The sequence below is a fragment of the Calliphora vicina genome, chromosome 5 (genome assembly GCF_958450345.1).
Source record: "Calliphora vicina chromosome 5, idCalVici1.1, whole genome shotgun sequence".
Classification (NCBI taxonomy): Eukaryota; Metazoa; Arthropoda; class Insecta; order Diptera; family Calliphoridae; genus Calliphora; species Calliphora vicina.
Window position 1 is genome coordinate 88223484 of NC_088784.1, and position 21598 is coordinate 88245081.

Consider the following 21598-nt stretch of genomic DNA (forward strand, 5'->3'; position numbering starts at 1 on the left):
TTTGAGTTTTCAAAGTGGAATTGATATTTTCTTGAAATTATTGTAACAAACGCTGTCAAATTAAAATCAAAAATACTAAATTACAAAATATCTTTGAAAAAAATGAATAAATTACGAAATCGATTGGAATAAAAATTACGGAATTGAAACCATGGCGAACAAAAGGTGTGACAGGCCTGTATGTAGAAATTCAATTCAGATATGAATTTGTTTATCTGTGTAGATTATTAGCATTAAAAATTTAAAAGTTTTGGAAAATAGTTTTTATAATTTTATTAAACCAAATTTTAAATATTTAAAAGTTTTGTTAAAAAAGTTAAACTGAATTTTATGGATTTCTGGAAACTGTTTTATTTTTGTTTAAAAACTTATTAATATTAGTGAAGGTTAGAGTTCCTTAGGTGTGTCTTTTTTAGGAGGAAACCCTATTGTACTTAAATAAAGTTCTATAAAATATGATAAACAGTATACAGGTTATGGCAGAGAACGATTATATGTGTAAGTGAACAAGTCTGTGCATGCAGCAACATGCCTCAGCTATAATATATCTACATATATTTGTATTAACATCTGTATGAAGGAACGAACACCAGAGTCTCGAGCAACTCAATAAATTTCAAAGTTTTTTAGAGAATAATTTAAAAACATTTTACATATTAAGTAGAATTTTTCGTAGTACTTAAGGAAAATTCTGAAGCTTTCGCAGAGCTTACTCTCCTTCTTACAAAAGTCATGATTTTTGTGTTGATGTTTTGTTCTGCTATAATTCATGGCCTGCAAGTACTGCTTCTCAGAAGTGCATTTTCCTCAGTGCACGAAAAATGTTTCCAGTTTTTCGAAAAGAATCTTTTACAGGCATTGAATATTGATTTTAAATTAAGTTTAATTATGTGAAAATAAACAAAGATTTAGCTGCGTACCCAAAACTTAATTTTTGTTCCACAATCAAGGCCGCCATCAAAGTCTTAGCGGTAAAATCATCCCGAACGAAAAACTATTAAAGGTCAAAAGCAAAACAAAACAAAAAACAGTGAAGACTAAAAAAAATTTTAAACAGAAAATTCTACAACAAAACAGAGGATAGAAAGGAAAAGCAACCAATTTTACATTGAGTGCCACAAGCAGGTTTCTACTACAAAATAAAACATATATATACACCGTAGCACCTTGTGTAAAAATAGTTTCATGGCAGAGGAAGTATGGTGCACAAAAAAATCAATATTAAAGAATATTCTTAAAGGGAAAACTTTTAAAGAAATTTCATAATTTGAAAATCATAATTAAAATTAATTATACAGCGTCTCACAAATGTTTGTAAATTTTACTATGGTATGAAAAGAATGGGCCAACATGAGAGGTCAGTGACATTATCTGAATGTGTGGCTAGGGTTTTTAATATCCCGACCTTTTTTGATTCCCGGGAATCGTGAAATTTTTTTCTACAATCCCGGGTATCCGGCCATTAAAATTTCATATAAAAACTTAGTGTTATTATAAGTATTAAATATCAGAGCTTCGAATTAATTAATAAAATTTGAACTTAATTCACTAAAATCTTAATCGGTAATTGAAGAATGTCAGCCTTTCATTCCATAAATCCATTCCTAATATTTAATTTTTTAGATTCATTCCAAAGCCTTTGTTTAACCTGAATTAAATTTAAAGTTTATTAATAACAGAATTTACTCAAACTTTGAATTACTAAATTTTTGTTAAATCAAATCATTTACAAGATTAATTGAAAAAACTGTCTTAAGCCTTTTTGTACTAGATTTGAATTGAAGAAAAATTTAATCAATTAATAAATTTATGAATCTATTTTGTTATGGATTTGAAGAAGAAATTTAAAGAAATTAGAATGATTCAATAAGAAATAAATTCACTTTTTAAATTTTCATACGAAAAACCTCAAATAAATAATAATAGTAAGCGGTCTATTATTGCCGAGATATAAGCAAAAAACTGTAAAAAACTTTTCACTGTTTTTTGGTGAAAAAATGGAGTTCTTACTTGTTTTTAATTCCCGGAATTCCCGACTAAAAATCTCGGGAATCGGGTAGTGAAAAATTGGCAAAATTCCCGGGAAATTTGTACCGGGAATTCCCGGGATAAAAACCCTATGTGTGGTTCATCCTTATTCAATTACGACAATGAAGTGCTCTTGATGATATTTCGCATGAAGCAGATAAATAATGCTTGCAAATCATTTATCAGTGTATTGCAAAGTTCAAATTCGTACATTGGTATTCCAATTTCTGTGTTGATCTCCAAATAATTTGAAGGGAGCTGAACTTCTTCACATCATCAAACATTCCTTAAAAGTCGATGTAACTGAGGTCGATAGAAAAAAACTCAATAATAAATCTGGACCAATTGCAATATAATTTATTAACAAATCGTAGAGGTAGAATATGAAATTTCCGACTAGATGATGTTAAAAACCAACCACCTCTTGTTAGGAAACCTTTATGCAGCTTGTACTTTGTACAAACACATTTCAATGAGGTTTGTTATAAAGATGATAAAGAAAGATAGTTTTAAATATATTTATGATTAAATTTTGACATTCTTGCTTTTTATCCTGACTTTTATCCTATTTTTCGCAAATATCTGCACATGTTTTCTAAAAAAATTCTCTTATTTTCAATGAATTCCAGAATAACATATAAAAAGTTGCTTGGTATTATCTCAGCTGGCCTAGTCGTAATTTTCCCATATGGATTTCCATCCAAAATAACTACTCATCTTTTGAGGCCAAGAACGAATAAAGCTTATATAGAATATTCTTTTCCAAAGTAAAGCGTTTCCTAAAGAGAGCGTTCTGCATCGTTAGAAACAAATGGTAGTCGGTGGGGCAAGGTCTGGACTATGAATTCCAACCAATTATTTCTAACTAGTTTTTAATAGATATTGGTACATGTGGGCGAGCGTTATATTTTGGGCGTTTTTCGACCAATACTCGCTTCAAACGAATCAGTTGCATCCAGCACAGATTTCCTGTGATGGTCTGGTCAGATTTCTGCAGTTCATAATAGATAGGGCCCTTTTGCTCCCATCACATAGAGACAATTACCTTATAGCTATGGATATTTGACTTTGGTATCGATTCGCCTGGTTGGCCGGGCTTCACACTCGCTTCGGGTTATCGTAAGGGATAAACTTTGCATCGCAAATAATGATTCGGTGCAAAAACAGTTTTATTTTATAGCGTTGAAGCAGCATTTCAGACATACAAAGTCGTCTTTCAAGGTCTCTCGGCTTCAATTCCTATGGTGCCCAATTTCCTTGCATTTGGATGAATCCTGCAGCTTGCAAACGTTATGAGTTGCCTATAGAGTAGCGCCCAATGATTTCCCAACCTATTGACCTTTGAAAAATTGAGTTTTGAAAAATCATTTCGAAAAATACATTTCTTGTTTACACGGTAGTGTTCAAAATATATTTTTATGATTATTCACGGCAACAAAATCGAAAAACTTTTAGAGGCTTTCTAAACAACTACACAATTTTTATGTATAGTGATTCCAGTAGCACAAATATGGTCCAAATTTTAAATTCTATGGAAAAGTTTTTTTTTTTTTCTAAAATTATTTTGTAAAATTGAGAATTTTTTAGACGTTTATCCACATAATTTATGTTAACTCAAAAATTGTTAGTCCGATATTATCAAAATAAACTCAGAAATATTTAGATTTACATCTTTAATCTATTTATTGTATATTGCGTTTCATAGGCTCAGTAGTTTCGGAGTTATAATAACAAATTTATGGAAAAATTTATTTTTTATGTGAAAATAGAAAATTTTTTTGTTTTAAAAAAATCATGAAAAATCAAAAACAGAAGAAATAGTTCAGGTTTATTGCTTACGTGCAAAACCACATATCACAAGAACAAAAAGAGATATCGAACATAAAAATCTATTGATTCTTTTCAAATTTATTCATAATTAAGTGAATTCGATCATTTTCACAAAATTTTAGTTTTTTTTTTTCGATTGATTGAATTTTGAAAACATTTTCCCCATGCTATGTACAAATTTTCACGCATACATTGCGTTTTAATCGGCTCAGTAGTTTCGGAGTTATAATAACAAATTGAAGCAAAAAATATATTTTTTATGTGAAATTTTTTTTTTGTTTTTAAAAAATCATGAAAAATCGAAAACGGCAAAAATTTTTCAGATTTTTTACTTTATGGCAAAGCCACGTATAATAGGAACAAAATGAGATAGCGGTCGTTAACCCTCTAACTGGCCAATTTTATGTCGAGGTAAAATAATATACCAGGTTATTGTTTGAAAAAAAAATTCGTTGGAATAAAAACAAACAAAAGACAAGTGCACGTTCTTGTTTATCACAATAAGTAAATTGTTTGTCTCTTTACACATATTTACCGCTATAACGGGAAAAATAACCAAATAAAGCAGAATTACATACATTTAGCATACCCGCCTAAAGGCAGCCTTGCCGGTTAGAGGCAAGGTTAGAGTTAAGTTTCATAGTCTTCTGATAGTAGTGTGGTAATACAAAGTCGTTAGGAAATGAATATAGAACCCTAATAAAATTGTCAATGTAACCAACTTGGAGTAACATTATAAATTATTGTTCTTGTTTCTTTAAGATATATTTTTAAAAATTTAGTTTTCATTAACTGGGGAGGGTGTAATTCGTTTGTGCAGGTGTTTATAACGCCCAAAAATATTAGTCTAACACCCACCTTTGAATCATTTCTGAGTCGATTAAACGATGTCCGTCTGTCCGTCTGATCGGCTGGCTGGCTGTCCATGTAAACCTTGTGCGCAGAATACAAGTCGCAATTTTCAAGATATTTCGATCAAATTAGGTACATATAATTTCTAGGGCCCAAGGACCAAGCATATTGAAACTGGCTAAAATAGGTTCATCATTTCACCTAGCCACCATACAAATGTCCTTCCGAAATTAGACTTTATCGGTCATAAATGTTTAATTTATATATGTATCTACACAAATTCCGCTCTAAATAAGTTTTATATATAAAAAATTCATTTCACCAAATTTTGTTACGATCGGTCCATAATTAGTCATAGCTCCCATATAGACCCGCTTCCGAAAATCACTTTAACGTGAATAAATCGATTAAAAATGTTGGTATACACAAAAAATTCAACATAGTTAACTTTAATATAGACATAAATCACACGACCTAATTTCATGGTGATTGGTCCATAATTGGTCATAGCCCCCACTTCCGAAAATCACTCAAAAATATAAATTATTGAAATTTTAAAAGAAAAATGTTGTTGCTCTTTTACTTAGTGTAGGGTATTATATGGTCGGGCTTGACCGACCATACTTTCTTACTGGTTTTTTATTAATTTAACATTAAAATTCAATTAATCGACAGTAATTGATCGATTATTTATTTATTCTAAATTGAAAAATTTTATTTATTCCAGTAAAAAATATGTAAAAAGTGCAGAAATATAGAGAAAAATAATAAACAAAATTGGGTTCTATAGTGAAATCAAAATGTTGACTCAATAATTTTTTTCGATACATGAAAATTCGAGTTTTCGAACTTTGTACTTTTATAGATTTTTGATTTTTGAACTTTTTAACATTTTGCTTGACGACTTTGCGATTGCTCGGCTTTTTTTTCAAGCATATGGAACCCTAACAAAAATCAATGTTGAATAACTTTTATAAATTATATTTGCAAGAACTTACCTATCGGTGGCTATTGCCACTAAATGTAAAATTGAAGCCGTACAGCATAAGACATCACATGAAGTCCAAATGTCACACAGTTCTGGTCCCAAAATCCATCCTTCACTTATCTGAAATAAGATTTTGTATTCACGAGTTATAATACTACCATTTTGTAAAAAAATTGTATATTGAAATGACAATTATTGTCAAATCAGATGATAACATGTTTTGACAATAAATGAAATTTCAACATAGTAGAGAAACGAAAAGTTTGTATAAAAAAATTTTGAACCTTTACTTGTTCACCTTTACCAATTAACAATTTCAACGTAAGCTGACCATGCCCTCAAATCGCTGGTGCTGAATGTTCAATGTGGCATGAGCTGTGAGGCACGTAGCGCCATCCTATTATAACCACATTTCACTGGAGTACATATCAACCAATTTATGCCAAAAGAAATTGAAAATCCTCGACATATAGCGCCCACAGTTGACATGGCTAACGTCGTTTTCAATAAACAATGTCGGTTGATATAAACAATTTTGTTTGTTGACGTAGCCATTCGTTAAGAAATGGGCCTCACCGCAAAATGGACGAACGGTGCAGAACTTTGCCCGAAAAGAATACTACTTTTGATAAAATAATTTTAACTGTCAAAGTTAGGAAGTCATTATTGGAGGACACAGTTACAGTATCTCGTTAAGAGAAAACTCCATCAAAAAAATTTTGCTGAATGTCTTTATTTTATAATCATATTTCTGCATTAATATAATTTAGTTGCAATCGTTGTTGTGCTTCATGTTATTTTTAATAAAAATTTATATATATTAAATTTAAAGTATTCGTCTCGTACTTACCTCATAGACAGCACCCAATGGCATTACAAGGCAGGCAACAAATAAATCAGCAACAGCCAGCGATACAACCAAATAATTAGCAACATTTTGCAAGTTGCGCTCCAATATGATTGCGGCTATTACAAAAACATTCCCTGTTTGTTATTTGTTTGTTATTGATGAATTTATTTTTGTTGTTGTGTGTTTATTAATTAAAACATTTTTACATTGTCATTGTTGCCATGAAAAAATACGAAATTGTTGCATGCCCCAAAAACAAGAATATGCGCCATCAAATTGAATCATGCCAGCCAAAAAGGAAAAAAGAAGAGAAAAAATGCATCAGAATTTGTTATAGAAAAATAATTACATTTTTGTTAGTTTGAAAACTGGATTTGTGTACTTGTTGTTCTATTTCAATTACAGTCGACACCCCATGGTATCATAAGTATGAATGATTGAGTGTCTTTTTGACTGCATTATTTTATCGAAAAAAAACTCGTCAAACTAAATACCTTGAGAATACTTATTTATTAATCAGACTTTTTGAAAAACAATGTAAAAATACGGCCATTTTTACATGTTCCAAATTTGGATGCATGTAACTTTTTATAGGGACGACATAACTTTTAGCAAGTTATTTTAATAATATTCCAAATTTTATTGCAAATATTGGTGATATTTTAAAAAAGCAATTTTGAACCACCGTAGGCCCGACATATCTAAAAAACTTAAAAAAAGATCGAACAAAATTAAACAAAATAAATAAACCTAAATAACTCTTGACCTAAAAGCGATAACATACATATGTATATTAAAGTGGCCCTTAATAAACGAAAGTTGGATTTTGGCCATTCTCATAAAATTTTTTTAACGGCAGTTACAAAACTCCATTTTCAAATTTTTAAAAATTTTGTTAAACAGATTTCAGAATTTTTTGATCATCTCTTTCTGATTTATTGGGAATATAATAGGGAATAAAAATGTGAAAAAATTATGAAAATATCTCTTATAGTTTTTCCGTACCTGCGATTTAAATTTTGAAATTTTCGAGAAAAACAAATTTGTTGACCATATTTTGGCGAATGAGCTCTATTTCCTTACTGTTATGAATTTTAAGTAAAATCTGTTCAGAATATTATAATCCAGGTAATTCTAAATATAGTCTGAAAGTTTTCCTAAAATCGGAAAATGTTAACCCTTAAATCGTGAAGGTCAAAGGTAAAATGTTTCAATATTTGGAATTTCTAATGGAAAGATAGATTTTTATGGGCCGATTTTGATGAAACTTAAGAGAAATATAACATGATGTCTAGTATTTATAATAACAGCACAAAAATGGAAATTAACAATTAAATAGCACTTGGAGTTAAAATTACCCCAAACTTTTAAAATCATAAAAAACCTCGTCAATTTCAATAGTGGGGTTATTTTAACCACAAGTGCCATTAAGGGCTAATTTCCATTTTTGTTCTATTATTATAAATACTAGACTTCATGTTATACTTCTCTTATGTTTCATCAAAATCGGCCCAAAAGTAAATAACATTCCGATATCTTTAAATTAGAAATTCCAAATATTGAAAAATTTTACATTTGACCTTCACAATTTAAGGTTTAACGTTTTCCTATTTTAATAAAACTTTCAGAGTCTATTTAGAATTATTTCAGCTATAATATTCTGAATAGGTTTTACTTAAAATTCATAACAGTGAGGAAATAGAGCACATTCGCCAAAAAATGGTCATATAATTGGTTTTTCTCGAAAATTTCAAAATTTAAATCGCAGGTACGGAAAAACTATAACAGATATTTTCATAATTTTTTCACATTTTTATTCCCTATTATATTCTCAATAAATCCCAATGAGATGATCAAAAAATTCTGAAATTTGTTTAACAAAATTTTTAAAAATTTGAAAATGGAGTTTTGAAACTGCCGTTAAAAAAAATACCTGCGAATAGGTTAACGGTATCCTACGAAGACAAAAACTCATATACAAGTAAATATGTATATATTTTAAGTAAAAATTAGGTCTTATTTTAATATTTCTCAAAATATGTTTATTTTGTTAATGGCCTGGCGATTTTTTAATAACTTTAAAATTTTTTAACCAATTTTTGTGTTTTATATCTTATTAGAACGACAATTACGTACACATGTCGATTCTTTTAAATTAAATTGCAAAAGTAATTATTTAATGGCAAATTTTTTACAAAAACTAAATGCATCTCAAAACTTGAGAGGGCTTGCGGAACGTCTTAACCCCAACCGATTTACCTAAAATTTTTTCAGGATGATTTTTTTACTAATGTTCACCAAACTGGGGCGTGAGAATGGCCAAAATCAAACTTTCGTTTATTAAGGGCCACCATAATGTATATATATTTTCTGTAGATCTTCTCTAGGACTATTTATATTTTAAATATCAGTTCATTCGGAGCATAAATATATTTTTTGTGATTTTTTAAAAAATGCGAGACCCAAGGTGGCGTGTAATTTTGCTAATTAAGCGTAAAGAGCTTTATTTACAACTGTGTTATCTTTGGTGACCCGCACTGAAATTTTCCGGCAAAAATTTTCATAGAATATTTGAATCCTTAAATGGACTTTTTTGATTTTCTCAAAAAAGGGTCAAATTGGCCCCTAAAGAGAGGAGAGGAGGATCTTCCACAAAAATTATCGCCATAAAATTCCATAATATAACTCTGGCCATAAGAATTCTCTCAGATATTAACTTACAACATTTTTTTCAGTTTGTATAATGATCCCTTCGATCAAAAAATGAAAACATTGACCCACTGTAAAATAAAATTCAGACCAGCTGGACTATAAGTTTATTCTACAAAAATGATATACTCAACATGCCCTTTCAGAATTATAGGATCGCTATTCTGTTCCAATCAAAAATTCTCAATTTGTTGGACAGTGTTATTAAATATTTTCAACAAAACCAAACTTGGTTCTACAAAAAGTTGGCCAAACAATCAAAGGTATGCCGCAAACAGATTCCAATGCTCTTAAACTGTAGAGGGAGAACTTGTCCGTTGATAGGAAATCTGGTTGAGGTAGAAGGAATGGTCCACATGATGTTTTTAATGCAAATAAATAGAAAGCATTTTCAAAAGAGCTCAGTACACTTTCTGTAGGAAAGCAGTCCGGTTAGCTCAGTACTTGAACTATTTGGTACGAAAACTTAAAGCCAATGCAGGTTTAAAAACATACAAGGCTCAAAAAGTTCCTAACAGGAACTCTGCTAAAAATTTAGAGGCCAAAGACAGAGCACGGAAATTGAAGTCAAATTTTATGCAAAAACTATATCTGCTGCTGAAACTTACGTATGCTTCGCAGTTTCTGGGTCAATATTTTTTATGTTGCTGATACTCGAGGGAATTTTGTAGAAAAGTTTAGGACCCAAAAGCAGACAATTTTTCCAAAAAGTTCTTGGTATGGCAAGCAATCTGGAGTTGCGGCAAAAGAAGCCAAACATTTGTTACAAAGCGCTCTATAAATACCGAAATTTACATCAATGAATGTGTGTTCCCAAATCAAAATAAAAATACAAATATAGTTGAATCTGTTACAAGAGCACAAAAAAGGTGTCCAAATATGTGGTAGGTTTTAATCGGAGATGGACAACCTGTTCGAACAAAGTAACAGAAAGCACTGTAAAACCCATAATAAAGTTTATTGGTTTCATTTTTATTAACATATATTACAGTGTCCCTTAGAATTAAATTTTTTGAAATGTTTAAAACTTTCGTAATGACCTAAATACCACTAAAAAAAATTTTAGCTTGTTCTAAGAAGGGCAACCCGTGCCGACTTTCGATTTAGTGTTGAGGAAAAATATAAAATGAAGTCTAGTATTTACAATAAGATCACAAAAATGGAAATTAACCCTTAATAGCACTTGGCGTCCAAATAACCCTGAACTTTTAAAATCACTAAAAACACAGTCATTTTGTCCCCAAGTGATCTTAAGGGTTAATTTCAATTTTTGTGCTGTTATTGTAAATACTAGACTTCATTTTAAATTTTTCTTATGTTTCATCAAAATCGGCCCAAATATATATAATATTTCGCTATCTCTCTATGAAAAATTCCAAACATTGAAAAATTTTACTTTTGACCCTCAAGATTTAAGGCTTAGCGTTTTCCGATTTTAGTAAAACATTCAGACTATATTTAGATTAACCTGGACTATAATATTCTGAATTTGTCACATGCGCCTAAATATGGCCAACAAATTTGTTTTTCTCGAAAATCGCAAAATTTAAATCGCAGTTACGGAAAAACTATAGGAGGGATTGACATACTTTTTTCACATTTTTTCCCCCTATTATGTTGTCAATAAATCCCCATGTGATGATCAAAAAATTCAGAAATTTGTTTAACAAAATTTTTAAAAATTTGAAATTGGAGTTTTGAAACTGCCGTTAAAAAAATATTTTTTTGGGTTATACCTGCAAATAGGTTAACTGTATCCTATGAAGATAAAAAATCATATACAAGTAAATATGGACATATTTTAAGTAAGAATAAACTTTTGTTTTAATATTTCTCAAAATGTCTTAATTTTGTTCCTACTTTTCTTGTTCTAGTGGCCTGAGATACGTTAATGGCCTGGGGATTTTAGAATAACTTTAATATTTTTTAACCAATTTTTGTCTTTTATATCTCATTAGAACGACAATTACATTCACATTTCGATTCTTTTAAATTAAAATGCAAAAGTAATTACTTAATGAATTTTTTCCCCTTGTAAATGCACTTCAAAACTAAATCGGAAGTCGGCACGGGTTGCCCTTCTTAGAACAAGTTCAAAAAATTTTTGGTGGTATTTTAGGTCATTACGAAAGTTTTCAATATTTCAAAAAATTGAATTCTAAGGGACACTAACATAAATATATGTTAAAAATTTTTCGATCTCAATCCTTATTTTTGCAAAACCCTGAATTAAGAATTACTTCTATTATTTCAAATTAAACCACTAATTTAGCCAGCAACCTACATTTTTGTATTACACCATACTATTACACTGAATATTACTCCAAAAAATGCACAGTCACCTTAATTACTTGAATGCAGTTGCATAGAAATAAAAATAAACGCTATCGTCATCATTGTAATTTTAATTATAACGGATGTTTATGTTCATAGTTCCGCTCTTTCCTGTTCCTTCAACGGGCTTGGTTATGATATAAATTGTTTGTGCTAATTGCAAAATTTCTGTCATAATGTTGAGAGGTAAACAATTTTTCAATATTCCCTTTATGTCTGTCATAGACATTGTATTTTTTTTATTATAACATTCAGCATGAGTGGGTATTAAGGTGGGCCTAATATTAGACCCTTTCGATTGTTAATGTAACCGAACCTATACGATGATAAATATTTGAGCATAATTAGATAACCTTTAGATCTTAGATTATAACTAGCTAAGTGTGACTGAGAGCCTAACATTTATGGCTGCTGTCAAAAACCTAATTCATGGGAATGTATTTCCATGTGTTTTGTTATTTTGTTACCTATATTTGTGAAAAGAGAGTAATTTTTTTATTGACATTTCTCTATTCTTACCTTCTTTGCAAATTTTATTTGAAATTTTCGTTCAAAATTGCAATATTTAAAAAAAATCAAAACAGAAAAAACTATTTCTTAAACCGTTTCAATTCAAACATTTATTCCATATTGAACTGGTTTCAATTATTTCATACAAAAAAACAAAAAATAAAAATGTGTTTTCAATTACGAAAATTATCTATTCAATAATTTTTATATTTGAAATTCAACCAATAACGAAAATTGTATATTCAATTGTCAAAATAATCAAATTCAAATAGAAAATATCAAGAAATTTAGTTTTTGAGCAAATGAATACTTGGTTTAATTATGAAATAATTGAAACCAGTTCAATATGTGACAAATATTTGAATTGAAACGGTTTAAGAAATAGTTTTTTCTGTGTACTTTGTTAACACTTAAGCAAACAAAGAAACATTTTAACACCTATTTAACATATTTTCGTACACCTTCATCAAGATTATTCAAAAACAAAAGCTTTATGTAAATTTTTTTTCAACATTGTCAATATGTTGTGACATCAAAGAAAAATACTAAACATCCATTCGCAAAAAAAACAGTATTTGTAATCGTTCTAATAATTTCCGCTGTTGTTTCCTTTTTGGTGATCAAAAAAAATACAATGAATTCTAAACAGTCCTTTACTATTGTCGTGAAAAACAAACAATTTTTTTTTTATCATTTTTACAGTTTTATGTTTTTTTTTCACAAAAAACAAATAGTAACTACAAAAATTACTCGTGCGTTCAACACATCAAATCACTAGAAAGTATTAGACAATGCTTTTTTTTCACAACCCAACATAAACTTGACAATGACGTGCAATTACTCAATAACTTACTTTTCAATGAGTACTACTACTTTCAATGGCATTACTTAGAAGTACATAGCCGGATAATTAATTAGTTCTTATCTGATTAAAAACATATTCTGTTTGTCCTAACAACAGCTTCCCGTAGACCTTAACTTTATTAGGGTTTGTTATTTCAGGCCCTCTAACTTCGGAAAAATTATTGAAAAGAAGTAGGGTCAATTATGGACCGATCCTCAAAAAAGTTGGTAGAAAGAGTTTTTATGTCCAATTTCATCGTGATCTTAATTATTATAAGATTATAATTGTGAATGTTCCCCTAGTAAGGGGACTAGGGCAAATATTTTCCGATTTTCGCCGTACCTTAAAGTATAATTTCAGAGTACTTAGAACTTATTTGTGCAAAATTCTATCACGGTTACCGCATAATCGACATATTTATGACTGCTCATACTGAAAGTCGGAGGAGTGGGGGTGTTAATATTTATATGGGGGCTAAGTGAAATCATAGACCGATATTGGCAATTTTTAATGCCAAACAAACCTTTTTAAAAATTTCAGCTAGCTAGTCATTTGCGTTTCAACAGACAGACAGGTGGACGACTTATAATCAGGACCTCATAGAAGGCCAAAACTACAGATTGATGGTGAATATACAAGATGTGGAACAGCCGATTATACCATTATTATACCCTTCACCTTCGTGAGAAGGGTATATATAAGTTTTTCATTCCGTTTGTAATTTCTACATTTTTCATTTCCGACCCTATAAAGTATATATATTCTGGATCCTTATAGATAGCGGAGTCGATTAAGCCATGTCCGTCTGTCTGTCTGTTCGTCTGTCTGTTAAAATCAATTTTCTGAAGACCCCAGATATCATCATGATCCAAATCTTCAATAATTCTGTCAGACATGCTTTCGAGAAGTTTGCTATTTAAAATCAGCAAAATCGGTTCATAAATAGCGGAGATATGAGTAAAAAACCGGGACAACCTCGATTTTTTAGCTATTTTTTTTATCTAAGTATATCTGGATTACTAAGTCACTAATATAGACAATATGGATATCTAATGATAGATATTTCAAAGTCCATTGCAACGATGTAGATAAGGCTATAGTAAGTTGGACATACAATGGGTCAAAATCGGGAAAAATATTTTTTAACCCGAATTTTTTTTTTCATCAAAAATTTTTTTTTGTCATAAATTATTTTTCCCAAAAAAATAATTTAAAAACTAAAAAAAAAAATTTAAAAAAAAAATTTGGAAAAAACTTTTTTTAAAAAAAATTTAAAAACAATTTAAAAAAAAAAATTTTGAAAAACAATTAAAAAAAAAATTTAATTTTGTTTACCTAAAAAAAATTATTTTAAAGTATAATTTGGTGAAGGGTATATAAGATTCGGCACAGCCGAATATAGCTCTCTTACTTGTTTTTTCTATAAATATTTAAATGTGTATCACACTAAAAACTCAATATATAGCCTCCTAGAATCTGTCTAGTCTAAACTACTGGTCGTATTGCAAAATGATGAACAAACAAAGAATTCAAAAAATTAAATACCCCTTTACAAAAAGGGTGACATATAGGGAGTCAAAGATTCCCATTTTGATTAGGCAAAGCATTTTAGAGCTTATAAAGCAAATTTTCTGTTTATTTAAAAATGAGGGACATACGATCGTCCCCTTTATAAAACAATAGTGTATATTTTTTTTGGCATTTCGAAAAATTTGAGTTAAAAATGTTTGTTAGTAGATATCTAGAAGAAACGAAATAGTTAAATTGATCTTTTGACCCACTTTGTGGAAGTAGATTATCACCATATTTTGCATATATGCTTATACACTATAGTTTTATTGAGGGGACGAGATAATACAATACTTATATATCATTTTGAAGGCTACAGTTCTGTCATTTATTCTCACTTAGTTCTTGGATATTATAGTGTAAACAACAAAGTTTTTTATACCCTCCACCACCATAAGTGGTGAATGAGGGTATATATAAGTTTGTCATTCCGTGTGTAACATTGAGAAATATTCATCTGAGACCCAACAAAGTATATATATTATTGATCCTTATGAAATTCTAAGTCGATTGAGCCATGTCCGTCTGTCTGTCCGTCTGTCCGTCTGTGTAAAACACGCTCACGTCCAAAATACGCAAACAAACTTAGTAGAGTTGCAAGAAAAATGTTTATTATTGTCCTAAGCAGTTTGGTATTGAAAATCAGCAAAATCGGTACAGTGGAACCAAAGTTATGAATGAAAATGTGGGACAACCTCAAAAAAAAATTGATAATTTTCACATTTTTTGTAAATATATTGCAGCTAATATCATACAATTTTGCACTCGTTACTTTTATGATAAAAGGAGTAACTCTGGTGAAAATTATAAGAATCGGTCCATGATTTCTCCTAGCCCCCATACAAATTTGTTCCCGAAATATGGTTCTAATGTCTATAAATGCCTACAGAATAGGAATATCCACATAAAATTTAGCAAAAATAAGTTTCGTGGTAAAAGAAATTATATTACAAAATTTTTCGTGGATCGGCCCATATTTGACCATAGCCCCCATATAAAGTACACTTCCGAAAATCTCTTAAATAAGCATAAATGTCTTATAAATATCGCTATCAAGTTGAAATTCGACATAAATAATTCCCATATATACCAAAATCGTTGTACCTAATTCTATGAAGATCGGCCGATAATTGGTTATAGTTCCCATATAAGGACCACTTCCGAAAAACACAATAACCTACATAAATATCTAAAAAATATCAATATCAAAACAAAATTTCACACAGATCCGTAATTTATATTTAGAAATCATACTACAAGATTTTGTGAATATCGGTCCATATTTGACCATAGCTCCCATATAAGGTCCACTTCCAAAAATCAGTTAAGTACTCATAAATCTCTTATAAATACATTTGTCATGCTAAAATTCGACAAAAATTATACTCATATATATAGATATCACTGTACCAAATTGTATGCAGATTGGCCGATAATTGGTCATAGCTCCCCTATAAGGCCCATTTCCGAAAAAGATATTAACCTTAAAAAATATTTAAAACATATCGATATCAAAATGAAATAACGCACAGGTCAGTAATTTGTATCCAGTAATCATACTTCTGAATTTTTTGAATATCGGTCCATATTTAGCCATAGCTCCCATATAAGGTCCACTCCCGAAAATCACTAAAATCCTCATAAATTTGTTACAAATATAGTTATCAGGTTGAAATTCGAAACAAATTTATTCAATATATCCAAAAATCGATGTACCAAATTTTATGATGGTAGGCCCATTATTGGTCATAGCCTCCATATAAGAACCACTTCAGCAAAACACATTAACCTGCACAAATATCCAAAAAAAAATCTGTACTGAACCAAAACTTTACACCGATCAGTAATTTGTATCCAAGAATCGAGCTACAAGTTTTTTTAAATATTGGTCCATAATTCGGCATAGCTCCCATATAAGGTCCACTTTTGTTAATAGCGTTGTTTATATGAAATTCTACAAAAATAGCCCTCAAATACTTAGGACTATAATAGGTCATAGCTTAAATATATTGAACCAAAATAGTGCACAGATCAGTAATTTGTATCCAAAAATCATAATACTGAATTTTGTGAATATCTGTACACAATTGGCCACAGCACCCATATAAGTCCATAAAAATCACGTTAAAATATTTTATGACAATCAAATCATAATAGGTCATAGCTCCCATATAAGTCCCACAACCAAATATTTTGAAATTTTACCAAATATATTTGTATACCCTTTTTTATGCTCTGTTTCTTCACTTGATGTTAAAAGGGAAAATTGTTGATCCAAACGTATTAACTGATTATTAAGTATATAAATTATTAAATTTCATACGTTCTAATAGTAATTTCAGTTACAAATTGCTGAATTAGATACAATTTTTTGTACATTTGAAATAAAATATCTTCTGCGTAAACTACTCTTTCTAACAGTTGTTATATTATTTCAGTTTTTATACCATCGTATTTAGGTGGAGGGTATTTAAGATTCGGCACGGCCGAATATAGTACTCTTACTTGTTTTGCTTCCTAAATGTCAAATCTTGTACCCACGAATCGTCATGTGCAAGAAGTTTGGCTATACTCATTAAATATTAGAAAAACTGCTGCTGAACCGATTTCTCGCAAATGCTTACGGTGAATGTGTTAAATCGGTATCAATATGCGTGTTTGTGTGGTTCAGAAATAGTAATTTTGATAAGGAAGACAAAAATTGCCTAGGCCAGCCCAAAAAAAGTTTGAAGACCAAGAATTTGAGGCTTGGAAAATCATAGGGAGCTACTCAAGTAGCAATTTCAAAAGTTTGTGAGCAGCAGGATTCATCTAAAAGCTGGGAAATTGCGTACCATACGAATTGAAGCCTAGAGAACTCGAAAGACGATTTTCCATGTTCCTTATCGCAATGTGGTAAAGAACTTAGAAGCAAAAGAACGAGCAATGTTCAAGACCAATACCGGACAAAAAAAAAACAAACAAAATTCCCCAAGAAGCCAATCATGCATGATAAACACAGAAATATATATTTTTGAGTGTCTATAAAACCGCTTTTTATCTTTCATAAAACCGTGGTATCATGCCACTTTGGAAAAAGGCTCTTGAGTGGTATACAAACAGTAATGTCAATTTTGTACCACTGGAATAAAGTACACACAACTTCGGCCTGTGAAAAGGTTTTCCACCATGAAAAAAAGTGCCTATATGAGGGATCATTATGACCCATTATACTTTCCAATTTCAAAAAATTGCCAAAATCCATCTGATTTTTTTTTCGAAATACTACAATTCTATTTAATTTTAATTTATGGTATATGGTATATAAAAGAGTACCAAAACTTGGTACTTTTTGATTTTTAAAAGTACAAAAATCAAAAAGTACCAAACACCTGCAGACTTATTAAGTTGGATTTTTGGTTCAAGAGATCTAGATACTGATTCTATCCGTTTTTAACCCATTAAAATTCTCATTTCCAAGAATTTAAATATCGGATGAGGTGCCTTTTTTTATACCATCTGCCATGATTTGCAAGGATATACAGTGGTGGCCAGCAATTTAAGACAAATACTTGAATTTTTTTCATCAACTGAATTTTAAGTGCGATAGAGCCAAAATAAAAGGACCTCTAAGGGTATGAAATTTATTATTAATGTTTCTAGTTTCTCAAAAATGTTTTGAAAAATCGGTAAAACATATTTGGACAAAGATATGTGGAAATATGTTGACCCACCTCAGCGAACATCCGCTGTCAATAACATGATATGACCGAAACTAATGGAACTAAAAATACGAAATTTGGTCCGAATATTTTATAATAATAAAAATATAATGATATAAATGTGAGAAAATATGTTAATTTAAAAAAAAATGTTGGTCAAGTTGTAGAAAAATCTAATGGGTTCGTGGAGAATATGTATTAATTGACACAGTTGAATAAAACACACTTGTGTGTTAAAACAGTCCTCATGCATACATATTTGTGGAAATATTTGAAAAAATAATTGACAATTACATGGAATTTAGCAAACAATTTTTGTCTTAATTACCTGGCCTCCACTGTATATAAGTTTGCCACTCCGTTTGTAATTTCTACATTTTTCATTTGCGACCACACAAAGTATGTATATTCTTGATCGTTATAGATAGCGAAGTCGATATAACCATGTCCGTCTGTCCGTTGTTGAAATCAACTTTCCGTAGCCCCTAATAACTTACCTACATGACTTATACATCTATATATAGGCAATTTTTCTGGCTCAGTTGCTATTTAAAATCGACAAAATCGGCCCATAAATGGCTCAGATAAAAGAAACCGGAACAACCTCTTTTTTTGTCCTATATTTGATCTATATCTGGAATACTAAGTCATTAATATGGACAATATGGATATCTAATGATAGATATTTCAAAGTCCATTGCAACGATGTATATAAAGCTATAGTAAGTACGACCTACAAGGGGCAAAATCGGGAAAATTATTTTTTAACCCGAATTTTTTTTTTCATAAATTCTTTTTCCAAAATTTTTTTTTTTTAAATTAAAAAAAAAAATTGAATAAACTTTTCTAAAAAAAATTAAAAAACAATTTGTAAAAAAATAATTTTTAAAAACAATTTTCAAAAAATAAAAATTTAAAAAGAAATAAAAAAAAAATTATTTGGTTTAAAAATATTTTAAAGTATAATTTGGTGAAGGGTATATAAGATTCGGCACATACGAATATAGCTCCCTTACTTGTTAATTGGGGGGAAAAATGCAATTTTTTCAGTTTTTGTTTAAATGTTGCCAATAAATAATTACTTTTGCAATTTAGTATAAATGAATCGAAAAGTATACATAATTAGGACTGTAATGAGAAATAAATGAAACAAATTGGTTAAAAATTCTAAAGTTAGTAAAAATTCTCCAGACCATTAACATGTCTCAGGCTACTAGAACAAGAAACGTAAGAACAAAATTAACATATTTTGAGAAATATTAAAACAAATGCTAATTTTTACTTAAAATATATTCATAGTTACTTGTGTATGAGTTTTTGTATTCGTAGGATAACGGTAAATTATTTGCAGGTATGACCAACAAAAATTTAATTTTTTAACGGCAGTTTCAAAACACCAATTTAAAATTTTTAAAAATTTTGTTAAACAAATTTCAGAATTTTTTGATCATCAGATTGGCATTTAGTGAGAATATAATAGGGAATACAAATATAAAAAAGTTGTGTCAATACCTCCTGCAGTTTTTCAGTACCTGCGAAAATCTAACATGTTCTGGCCTATAACATTCTGTATAGGTTTTACTTAAAATTCAGCCGCTTTTTTTTTATTACCTACTTAAATTTGTTGACTTTTTCTGAAATTTGGGCGCCTCGAAAATGATTTTTTGATATGTACTAGTGGAAATTCTTTTTCCTCATGCCAAAAGCTATCGACAAATCGGTGGCACAATATCGACAAATTTTTGTCTATACAAATCGGCCCGCCCTAACATAAAGCCATATTATTCTTAAACCTAAAGACAATAAAAATGATTGAATATAACAATTAAAAAAAATATTTTCTTTTCGCTTATACAATATTACTTATTTGCAAATTCCAGTCCACAATTGAGATTTAATTTGAGAATAAAAATATTTATATATTTGATTCAATACTAAACTCAATTAGTGCTGGGTTAGTGCCTGTTAACATTTACGCACATTTAGGCAAAACGTTTGATTCACGGTTTCTATTATTAAGTAAATCATGTATATTTTAATAAAATAGAAATGAATCAACATGTTCACTCAACACCTATAATTAAATCTTTTTTATCTGCTATAGATATATGTATTAACATACATAATTACATAGTTATAAATAAAACTATTCATATCTATAACCACCAGTTGATATAAATCAAAACTAAACATAAATAATAAAAAAAAAATACAACATGCATCCAAATGACTAAATGTTGTCAAGTAAAGTACTTGCGCTACCTACCAATTATGGTGATAAGTATCATTAGACCCAAAACAATTGACAAGATAATCACTTTCAATAGTACAGCAACATCCTCGGGCATTGGCAGCACCTCATCACCACCACTGCCAACTCCCGTAAACACACCGTCTCTGCTGCTGTCATTATCATTTGATTCATTCTTAATAAGACCACTTTGGTTAAAGATTATGAAATTTAAATTATTATTGAAATTGCTGCCACCACCGCTGCCACTGCCATCGTCTAGATTCTTAACAACATGACCCACATAGTCAACACCACCATCCCCAACACCACTAATATCACCGCCACCCAGATTACTTGGACGTGTTGTTAGAGTAGTTTCATCGAAATCTGTTAGCAGAAAACTGTCGTTGATTAAATATCCATGAGTGCGCAAGTCCACAATGTCACGTTCATTGAAATACTGTCGCACATCCAGTAACGCTGCTGTTGTAGCCAGCGATAAAATGTCTGTTGTTGGTTTTAAATTAATATTAACAGTGCCCAACATTACGGATGTATTGCTATTATTCTTTGGTCTTTGGGTCTTTAGATTTATTTTGCTTTTTTTTTTTTCTATTTCTTGTGGTTAACTTTGAAATACTTGTTTGCTGCTGCCGCAAGTCTATGGTATGTTGGGTGGTTTTCTTTTTGGCTTCACGGTTTTATGTTTTTCGTTGAGGTATATACAGTTTAGGAATTATTACTTTAATTATTATTTTTAATATAAGGAAGTTCTTTTGTTGTTTGTTTTTCTTGTTGTAGTAGTAGTTTTTTTTATAAGATTATAAGTTTTGCTTTCTTTCATTTTTTTTGTTGTTTAATATTTTTCGAAAATACATTCATAAATATAGTATTGAAATATATGTATGTATAACAGTCTAAAATAAGCGTTTCGTAATTATCGTTGTCATTAAAAACTGTAAAGAAAGGACAAAAATTTAAAAAGAAATTATTATCAGTCATTAATTTATACATTTAATGGGTGTTGTAAAGAAAGGCTACAAATTAAGTTATACTATATTCTAAAATAATAAGTAGAATTGTTTACACAAGCTATTTGAGGAATATATGAAAAAACAAGTAAGAATGTATAGTCGGTCAAGCCCGAGCA

The 21598-nt window shown here is 29.9% G+C and overlaps 1 protein-coding gene across 1 annotated transcript in view; it reads right to left on the reverse strand.

Annotated features, from left to right (window-relative positions):
• LOC135960747 (5-hydroxytryptamine receptor 2A-like) overlaps window positions 1–21008 on the reverse strand; it is a 44284-nt gene extending 23276 nt beyond the window's left edge. Inside the window, exons 1-4 of the mRNA XM_065512117.1 lie at window positions 20779–21008; window positions 20482–20724; window positions 6549–6682; window positions 5709–5818 (exon numbers count right to left, since the gene is read on the reverse strand). Coding sequence (XP_065368189.1) covers window positions 5709–5818; window positions 6549–6682; window positions 20482–20724; window positions 20779–20995 — 704 coding nt within the window. The 5' untranslated portion in view covers window positions 20996–21008. The remainder of the gene's footprint in view (window positions 1–5708; window positions 5819–6548; window positions 6683–20481; window positions 20725–20778) is intronic.
• Window positions 21009–21598: the final 590 nt, after the last annotated feature.